A 10,879-nucleotide genomic window follows, 5' to 3' on the forward strand; every position below is an offset into this window, starting at 1 on the left:
GATCCCCCCACTAACCAACAACCAACTGTTTATCATCCTTTAATCTCATGGACAATGGATGGTTCAAGTGTTTCCATTCGTCAACACTGGTAAGGCGTTTCAGAAAAATGCAATCACTCCCAAGAGGAATTAAATAAAAGCAACCGTATATACCGTATATCTACGGTATAAGATAAGTTATATACAGTATAGATATAGAGCTAATATACAATAAATGTCATCAATTAATTCCCCTTAATTTACAGTATACAGTTAGATTAATCAAGAGCATCTTATTTGCAATGGAAAAAACAATTATAATTAATTTAATTTAACAAAATAAATAAACTAAAATACAGTAGTCTAATCAATCTAGCATCTGTCCAAGCTCCAGAATGGTGACCGCATCCCTCAGGTCCTGCACCACTAGGTCCACGTCCTCCCGTGAGGTACCCCGACCCACGCTCAGCCTCAGGGCGTTGGCTGCCACTTCCCAGGGAACATTGCAGCTCAGCAGGATATGGGAGGGCCTGAGGGACAAACACAGCAAAGGAAAATGTGAATGTCTTCTTGATGGTGTCTTTGGACAGGTTTTGGACTGGTAACGTGGAAGAGGATGACATTTACATCTTCCTGACTGTGTTTCTGTTAGACGATGGTAATAATGTAGGAGTTGGTGTTTTGCTACCTTTTTTAGCAAGGTGAGAGAAGTCTTTGTACCTGTGTCCTCTGTCTGAGTGACAGGCAGCTCCAACACTGGCCAACAGCCTTCTACAGCTGGACAACACCTTCCAGCCTGCAGTGAGGGGCGGGGATTAATCATTCAGTGGCCTTAAGTTTACAAATAGCCCTGCAGGCGGTGACCTGGCTGCTACAGGCAGAAGTGTAGGGTTGGAGGACACTGACCAGGGCGGCAGACAGACACAGATGAATCACAGCCAAGAGAGAAAGGGGTGAGGAGGTCACTCACCCTCCAGTCCTGGGCCCAGGATGGACACGTTACAGGTGTTTGGGAGAGTCTCTGAGCCTGAGAAGTGGCTGTTGAAATGCAGTTTGGCCTCCCCAAAGGCAGCCTGATGACAGACACACAGAACAGACAAGCAGCTTTCCCCACACTCTGACACTGGGCTGATAAATGTGAGGCTAAAAGGCAATATTGTTTTGTCCGGAGAAAGCAACATTTTGTGTGCCATATGTATTGTGAGACAAAAGCTGTGGATGTTGTTGCGGAGGCGAGCATCCTCCTGCCGGAGGAGTAGAGTATCTCACCTTTAGCCGTTCCTCCAGGTAGACTCTGGTGCTGAGCATGTGACTGGCGTACCCGGGCAGATTGGAGCTCACCAGCTCTGCAGCCTAGTGGGTAACACACAATCTAAGATGAGAGCAGTTCTGCCTTCAAGCACATGTAACAAGTAACATTAGAGGACCGATTCATATGCTTTGTTTTAACTATACTTTGGACATCAATATTAGGTAAGTAATGGTGTTTTAGACTTGCCTTTCCAAGGCCCGCAATCATCGGTGTGTTCTCAGTGCTGTAAAAAAACAAAAGAAAAACAGTGGAGAGTCCTTTAAGTCATTTCAGCCCATGATATTTTACTCCATGTCAGGTCTTGTCCATGTCACTCTTTGCAAAGGAATTATAAAGTAGGAAATACACTCAACATATTTATTAGACCAAAAGGAAACATACAATGTTTGTTGGGGGAGCAAATTTGAATGTAAACAAAAAACAAGTTGTTTGTTTGTTTTTTAGGGGCGGCTGTGGCTCAGTGGTAGAGCGGGTCGTCCAATGATTGTAGGGTTGGTGGTTCGAATCCCGCCTCCTCCTGTCCACATGTCGAAGTGTCCTTGGGCAAGACACTGAACCCCAAATTGCTCCCAATGAGCAGGTTAGCACCTTGCATGGTAGCTGCCGCCATTGGTGTGTGAATGTGTGTGTGAATGGGTGAATGAGAGGCCATTGTAAAGCGCTTTGGATAAAAGCGCTATATAAGTGCAGTCCATTTACCTTTTTTTTTTACAATGATTTTACACTCATTATCGTGCACCTTTACATTTTCCCTGTGTGGTTTTGAAAACTTAAAGATACGGGTGATAAAACACCCATATCCAAGAAAAGTCATGAAAGGAGGGTCCTGGAATTTGATGGAGTGCAAAAAATTATTTTACTTCACTTTTTAAATCACTGGGATCAAATGACCTCTCTGGCTTTCTATTTTTAAAATGTATGGGTTGTTTCAAACGTACTGTATGGTAGGTGTTTGATGAGGTATTTGTCAAGTAGACTTGTACAATACCCTGGTCGGAAGTTCCTCTCCTGTCCACCTCCAAAGAGCATGGGGTACAGAGGAGTGGTCGTTCCAGGCCCATTCACATACAGAGCTCCGATCCGGGGGGCATAGAACTGCAAATGTAAAAAAAAGAATTTCATTCAAAGCACTGAAAATACTATACATCATGTCAAGTGATTTCTGGGATTAAAATAAAGTGTATATAGCTTCCTGTATTTTGGAATGTAAACTGTAATCCTGAAGCATCCAATCAGAGCCCTGACCTTGTGTCCCACAATGGTGAGGTAATCCACTTCCAGGTCACGTGCGTCAACTGGCACCTTGCCTATGGCCTGGGCTGCATCTGTGTGGACAAGGATTCTGGGATGCTGCTGCCGCTGCTTGTTGAGAGCACGTACCCTCTGACAGAGGTCTCGGATTGGCTGGGAGGGAAAGGAAGATGGGTTAGGATTCCGGTAGCATAAAACATAATGAGCGTATAAGAATAACAAACACTTACTGTACAGTACGTGTGCAGTGACCATGCAATGAGGTTTGAATGACCTGCAATCTACAGGTGTGCTCTGCTACAGCATCTAATTGACCTCTCCACCCTCACCATCAGCACTCCAGTCTCATTGTTGGCCAGCATGACAGAGACGAGACAGGTGGAGGGACGCACCGCCGCCATCACATCCTCCACCTCCACCCGCGCCGTTGCCTTGGAGACGGGCACGAATGTCACATCTGTGGGGGTGAAAACCAAGCAGGTCGTTCACACTCAACAATGAGACACAGGAACACACTGACACAGATAAGTGGATTGTAGTGTACGGTACATGAGTAAACAGTTAGGAACCGCGGAGAGGGGGGTTCACGCACCTGCCTTGCCCTCCCTCATCAATTGCTCAGTGGTCAGTTTGACCGAGTCGTGCTCCACGTTAGAGATGATGATGTGGGGGAGGGGCCTGTCTCCGTCACCCTGCCCCACGGCCGCGCTGCTCCTCCTGAAGTGCTCCAGAGCCGTGTGGAACACCAGGTTGTTGGCCTGCAGGCGCCGGTGATTACAGGTTATTTAGGGAGCAAACCCTGGGGTGTTTCAATGGTCCATTCAACCATAGAACTTGCACCATCAAACTGCTAGCTTTTCAGTGGGATAGACAATTAGATAAGATTGGATGGATGGATGTATAGATAAGATTGGATGGATGGATGGATGGACGGACAGATAAGATTGGATGGATGGTTGATTGGATGGATGATTTGGCGTTTCAGCAGTTGAAATTACAGCAAGGTTGACACTAGATACAGAGTAACAAAAAAGACACTAGATAAGGGGGTAGTATCATAAAAAGAGGAACAGGGAGTATAAACATCCATATGTACAGTAACTTCAGTATAGAACAGAATAAGATATACATGTACCTACATACATTCAGTCTGTATAAATATAACTATATAATTCTAGGCATGCATGCATGTATGCATCCCCCAGCAGACGACGGCAAAGAACAGTGTCCTGGCTACCACAGACTGGTAGAACATCCTCAGGAGCCTGCTACACACATCGAAGGACCTGAGCCTCCTGAGGAAGAACAGTCTGCTCTGTCCTTTCCTGTAGAGGGCCTCAGTGTTGTCAGTCAAGTCCAGTTTGTTGTTCAGGTGCACTCCCAGGAACTTGTATGAGTCCACCATCTCTACTTCCTCCCCCTAGATGGTGATGGGGGTTGGAGGCCTCCTGTTCCTTCTGAAGTCCACCACCAGTTCCTTGGGCTTGCTGATGTTGAGGGGGAGCTGGATCTCCTCAGACCATTCAACCAATCTCGAGACCATGTCCCTGTACTCCTTCTCATCCTCTGCCCTGATGCAGTCCACGATAGAGGAGTCGTCCGAGAACTTCTGGAGGTGTGACGCTCCAGAGTTGTGGCTGAAGTCAGAGATGTACAGTAGAGGGTGAACAAGAAAGGAGACAGGACTGTTCCTTGGGGGGCGCCCGTGTTACTTGTGACCACATTGGACAGGCAGCCCTGCAGTCGGACATACTGTGGCCTGCCAGTGAGGTACAGTAGCCTGTGATCCAGGCCAGTGAGTCGTGGTCTACCTTCATAGCTAGGAGCTTCTCCGCGAGCTGGAGGGGGAGGATGGTGTTGAAAGCACTGGAAAAGTCAAAGAATATGACTCTCACTGAACTTCCTGGCCCCTCCAGGTGTGAATAGGCTCTGTGGAGTAGGTAGATGATGGTGTCCTCCATGCTGATTCGGGCCTGGTACGCGAACTGCAGAGGGTCCCCAAAGTCGCTCACCATGGGCCTCAGGCGCTACAGAGCCAGCCTCTTGAATACCTTCATGAAATGAGACGTCAGTGCCACTGGCCTGTAGTCGGTGAGGACACTGGGACGTGCTTTTTTGGGCACTGGAACGATGCAGGAGGTCTTCCACAGCTGTGGCACCTTTTTCAGCCTCAGGGATAGTTGGATAGTTGTTAGACCACGCCAGCCAGCTGCCCAGCACATTTACGCTTTAGGCACCCTGGGGCTGATTCCGTCAGGGCCAGAGGCCTTTTTGATTTGTAGCCTTTGGTGTTCGCCCCTTACCTCACTCTCAGTGATGAATGGTCCGGTGGGGGTAGGGGGAGGGGATGGGGGCAGGGGCGAGGGTGTTGAGCTGCCTGCTAGCCTCGTGGGGGAGGAGGGGGGCAGGGGCGGAGGCATTGGGCTGCCTTCTAGCCTCACAGGGGTGGGGGTAGGGGCTGCATCGAACCTGTTAAAGAACTGGTTCAGTTCACTGGTACGTTTTTGACCCCCCCCTGCCCCACCACAGTTGGGCCTGAAGTACCCAGCCCTGTGATTCTCTTCATCCCCTCCCACACTTCCATGGTGCTGTTCAGCTCGAGTTTGCTCTCCACCCTCTCTTCATAGCTCTTTTTGGCCCTCCGCAGCTCCCCCTTCAATTCCCTCTAGGCTGACCTGGCCTCGATGTTTATGGGAGGCGGAATGTCAGAAAAACACCCCAGATCAAACCCATTGTGAGGGACAAGTGAGGGTGGAAGCAATACTGAAGAGCGACCAGTGACACCTAAAGCCTTCTCATTCTACCAGGCTATTCCTTACCTCAGTACCTCCCGAGGTGAAAATGATGTCCTCTGCTTTTCCTCCCACCATTCTAGCCACATTCTCTCTGGACTGGTTGATAATCTCCTTTGCTTTTATACCTAGAGTATGAGACAAAATCGGTGGCAAGAGAACCCAGAATAAACAGGTATGTGGTATTAGTGTGTCTAATCTCAGTGGAAAACCTCTAATACTCAAATGTGTGAAGGCTTCCATTGTAGCCAAAGCGTTCCATTTACCTGCCTGGCTGTGTAAGCTAACAGCTGAACGCCACAGCACCAGAGGTCCTTACACACCTAGTGGGATTTATTTGGTTTCTTTATTCGCAAATAATAGAATGAACTGTGTTTAAAGAAAACACTTTCTGTATGCAGTTCAACCAGAATGGTGTGAATGGGAAGCACAAACAGTTTTGCCAATGGCAGTTGGGCGTGACCAGTGTTGTCGAGTTGGAATTTGAATTTGCTGAATAGAATATTAAGAACTAGCAGCAAATACATGTAGTCATTTGGGGGGACGTTTTAGGGCTTACCAAAGAGGGTTGTTGCATGTAAGAAAGCATTTAGTTCAACATTTCAAACTTGCTCCAAGGAAGGAATTACAGAATGTTATATAGACGCATGTCACAAATATGTGTGACATGCGTCTATATATGCTCTAATTCCTTTCGCACAAAACCTTTGCTCAGCAAAGATGGTTAATACCGGTAGGCTACAACCAAATTGTTTAAGCTATTTAAACCAGGCAGTATGAATATTACTTGTATAAAAATTAGTCTATCGGATAGCCTATCAATTGCAAATCATCAATTTGAACTGCTCCAAGAGACAGCGCAACTAGGCCGAAAGGTCTATCAAAATACCAGTAGGGCAAAAAAAAAGTTATTTCAACTTTAATTTACACTAGTGTGAACACGATTTTAACAAATCAGCTCTGCATGTAAAAACAAATCATGAAGACAGCATTGCCTCTTAAACCATTGGGATGTGTTTGAGCATCGTCTGTTAACCAATACATTAAAGGAACTGATGCTGCACAATTAGGTTGACCAAACAAGTTTACCCAGTTCGACAATATCATTATTGTTTAAAGTCTACTGTACCATAGACAGTCAGGATTATTACAGTTCATCTTATAGGAAGACCATGGTAGGCTACAGTTTACTGGATGTGCCGGTTAAACTTTCCATGTTCCGCTCTCCTTTCCAAACTAGGATGCACCCAAAACTTTCGTTAGACCAGAGGACCAAATCAATATCACTGGATGATGTTGAATCCAGCTATAGGGCCTACTTTACTTAAAGAATGAGCTGGTACAAGCCACGCGAATCAATCAATCATTCCAAAAATGTCGCGCTGTCGCAAATTCGTATCGCTGACGGTGTGAATAGTTTTGATGCGAAATAATCGCATATGCGACTATTTGTCGTTCATTCGTGAGCGTATGGACACTTTTCACTCACAGCACCACCGTCTGGAACATTCCACCAGGACCAGAGGAAAGCGATCGCGACAACTAGGCTAGACCAGATGGTGTATGTATCGTCAGAATTGCAGTGAAACTTGGTGCCACTGCCTGCCCCGTACCTGCCGTGTAGGCACTGCTGGGGTTTCCCCATGCCTCCAGTAAGGCTGCAGACACGGCCTGGATCACCTCCGGCTCACATGGGGTGGTGGCGTTGTAGTCCATGTAGATCCTGCGTGGTGGGACAGGTGATGGAAAAGGAGGTCGTAAAGATGGTGGACAGGATGAGACTAGAATGAACACTGAAAGGATGGGGATGAAATGCGCAGGGCTACTGAATTTATCATCAAAGTGTTCGAAGTGTCCGGCTGGATAGCAGTGAGCAGATAACAGCATTCCTACCTGCCCACGTCTGACAGGTGGTTGAGTGTATGGTCATCGGGACGTGTGTGGTGGTGACGATGGAGATGGTGGTGGCCATTGGTGCAGCAGGCCGGGTCACTCATCATAAACTTGCTAGTGCCGAAAGGCCTAAAAGATAGCGTTGGTTAAAGTGACTTGAAGCAAATAGAGTACATCTATCCACCTTTTGTGAAAATGAGAATGCATGTGTGCGTCATCTGAACGATAACAGACAGAGAAGCTGGGCAGAAAATAACAAAGCTTAGCTAGACGTATAGGCTATGCATAGTTGAGTATTAGTAGCCTAAACTAATGTTAGCTATCTAACTATAACTAGCACAAACTAAACATTGTTGATCCACACAACATTCTTATGAAAAGAGTTATGAAAGCTGAATATCTGTCTAAGGTAACTGCTGTAGCCCTTCGCTCCTGAGTCGTGACGAAGGTAGAGAAAAGGATGCCTGTTTCATCAGCATCACATAAAATTTATTATACTGTCTATCTCACCTTATAGACGTGACGTGAAGACGGCTGCATGCAAGTTGGTCAATGATTACACCATAGCTTCACAAATGACCGATTCACACGTGGACTCTCCGTCGACTTTCATTTACGTTGACTGGGCCATCCGACGGTGCACCTGGTTGCTGCTATAAGCAGGCCGAGTCTGACACCCACATGAAACTAGAATACGGAGTGGATTCAAGGATGCTTATTTGTCATATGTACAATGGAGTAGGTGTACATAAATTCAATTTTCAATTTAATTCTTCTTGATTTAGCTTTCCATCTATCTCTATCCCCCACGCGATTAACTATTGCACGACGATACCAGCTCCATGGATGAAACAAAACGAATTCACCTTATAGCTCCACTCTGACGCCTCCAAACAGGAAGTGACTCTATTAACCCTTTCGATGCTGAAGTGTTCCAAATCAGTAGTCAACCCAGAGCATGCAAGAAACACACATGGTCCTTGATAGTGTTGCATATTTTTCACGTTTATTTAATATCTGACAATGTGTTTAGTGTGTACACAAACATTTGACGTTTAACTCCAACACTCAAATAGAGACATTGATTGAACTACTGCCCATTTAAGATGATATGAACGGGTTACAGCTTTATAATACACCTTTCACAGCAATCATGTTTATATACAATGCAAATTAACATGAAGAAAAATAGAAAAATTATTATGGGTGCAGTTTGACAGAGCTAATGAAAAAAAAGTTCAGGATTAAATATGGGAAGCACACAAATTGAAATAATGGTGATAAAAATACAACTGGTTAGAAAAAGGCTGTTAAGGCTGTCAGTACATGGTGGAGGAAGAGATGAACTTGTGACCAGAGTGAAGGGGGGGTTAACCATAGTGACCTCCCTACAAAAGGACATAATTATGTCCTATTGATACAGTTGGTGTTCTCATTAAACCTATTGTAGCCTAATTGGAGAACAAGCACCCAAATCAGCACAATAGGGCCACACTTGAATCCAATAGAGTAGCTAATTTGGTTGATAGTACATTTATGTTACATTCAGTGTTAATTTTTCTGTGTTGTGCCAACTAAACTTTGGTTGGCTGGCTAGTGAAACGCGACAGACATTTGGGAGATCAGACACCAAGTGTAATGCACTACAGAGTGATCTCAACAATAGAGCTGGAATCCCATTCTTCAATAAAAACTATAGCCATGTATCGCAACTGCCTGCATAGCGAGAAAGCACAGCACAAACACTGACATACAGTACAATACATACAATACATACACACGCAGACCATGAGTAGTCTCAGCCAGAAAACATCTTTGATATATTGTCAATATAGTGTCACCTTAATAACTGGTATAATGTCCCGCTGGAAATCCAAGAGAATTGTAATAGTTTCAAAACACATTTTCTCCAACAGTATTGTTCCTTTTTATCCAACATCACTCAGTGGCTTTACAATACATGGAAATAGTGGTCAACCTTTTGACCCAGGAATCATTGGTCATTAATGTTCAATGTCCACGGCATACCACAACACACATTAAGTACTGTCAAATCGGTAGGGTACAGTATGTGGAGAGATCTGCATGTTAAACAGAAGTGCTGTAAATATCTCAAATAATCACCAACTCTCCATTGGTCTTAACAGAGCAATATACTGTGGTTACTGTACATTGTGCCCGCACAAATGTTAAATGAATGTCTCAGTATGTTCTTTTGTTTTCAATAGTGCCATCCATTCCTAAACTATTTCATCACAAATCTCTTTTTCTAAGCATGCTATGTAGGTTGGCTGGCCTATGGCATACTGATAGTTGAATTATTCCTCCAATCAGCTTTCTGCATTTCATTCCAACCACCAGGCAGTGGTGTGTCGGGGCATATCTGATGACAGGGAGGCTAGGATGAAAGACCTCATCCCTGGGTGAGCTCTCTGCTTAGACACGTATGAAGAGTGGAAGAACTCTGAACACCAGGATAAGCCCTGTCTACTGGGCATATTAGCAGTGAATGCAATACATAAGGTTAAGAGGATGGGTAATAAACAATACATTACAACTGACCGTTGGAAGATGTGTCAGTACAGAGGTATGTGGCAGGTTCTCTATCATCTTTTCGACACGGTATTTCGTCTGTCATCGGTTGAAAGGTGTCACGTTTCCTTAAAACACAGCTCATCTTCAGTGACTGATGATATCAAAAGCTCCTGGGTTTTCAGAACAGTTGATCTGTTGTCTGGACCACAGGTGAGTTATGTCAAAATGCTCAATTATAAAACAGCCTTTAAAATGCCTTTTCATCATGATTCTTACTAGCTGTGATATTCTACTAGCTGTGATATTCTACTAGCTGTGATACTGCACAGACGTATGGAGCATTATGTATGGAGCATAGCACAGTGCTGTTGGGGGAGACAGGTCTTAAATGGAGGCTTGATGCACAAGATTCACGTCCAACTTAAACCAGCTGACTGAGGAGGCTGAGTCCATTCTATTTGCTGGAATATACACTCAGTATATTATGGGAGACTGCCTACTGTTCATCAGCTGATGCGTCAGTGGTAAAATTAAGTTGTGTACTATCAGTAGATATGTCAATCCATACAGTGCAACATCATGGTCATATTAGAACAACAACAAAGTACTGTATATTTGCCTGGGCACGGACACACACACACGCAGACAGACACACACACACACACACACAAACACACACACAGACAACAGTTATCAGGAGACAGCCGTGTACTGATATGATGGGCAGACTGCACGGCGTAAGGATGCATGAGAACAAAGCAACAGCTGGAGAGTGAAGCAGATTCAAAGCAGCTGATTTAGATAGATGCCGAATGATTGAAAAGAGAGGCACTACATGATATCAATGTACAAATCCTTCAGAAACCCCTGTTTTTTTTATTGTGTGCTACAATCAAGGAGCTACTACTCTTGTCATTTTCTGTCCACTACGACAGTCCTGCTCCCGCCTTTGCTCCTCATTCGATTTTGGGTTTCAATATCCTCTATTAAAGTTGATCCCACCCGGTCAGATATCGTGGTATGGGCAACATTGCGTTGAAGTACAGGTCCAACTATTCAGATTCTATTTAAGTGATGACATAATTCAAGTAATATTCAGCACAAGCTGGCCCTGTGT

General features: G+C 44.9%; 1 protein-coding gene across 1 annotated transcript; it reads right to left on the reverse strand.

Annotated features, from left to right (window-relative positions):
* Nucleotides 1–346: 346 nt before the first annotated feature.
* On the reverse strand, nucleotides 347–7,323 carry scly (selenocysteine lyase; the record flags this gene model as incomplete). Its single annotated transcript, XM_084443934.1, has 12 exons — nucleotides 7,228–7,323; nucleotides 6,948–7,057; nucleotides 5,362–5,462; nucleotides 3,135–3,300; nucleotides 2,872–2,999; nucleotides 2,537–2,695; nucleotides 2,280–2,386; nucleotides 1,478–1,514; nucleotides 1,249–1,332; nucleotides 950–1,052; nucleotides 700–775; nucleotides 347–509 (listed from the first exon to the last, which is right to left on the reverse strand). Exons 2-12 carry the CDS (start codon nucleotides 7,048–7,050, stop codon nucleotides 347–349), a joined length of 1,227 nt encoding a protein of 408 aa, XP_084300060.1. The 5' UTR covers nucleotides 7,051–7,057; nucleotides 7,228–7,323.
* Nucleotides 7,324–10,879: the final 3,556 nt, after the last annotated feature.

This window comes from Borostomias antarcticus, assembly GCF_949987555.1.
Source record: "Borostomias antarcticus genome assembly, chromosome: 10".
Classification (NCBI taxonomy): domain Eukaryota; kingdom Metazoa; phylum Chordata; class Actinopteri; order Stomiiformes; family Stomiidae; genus Borostomias; species Borostomias antarcticus.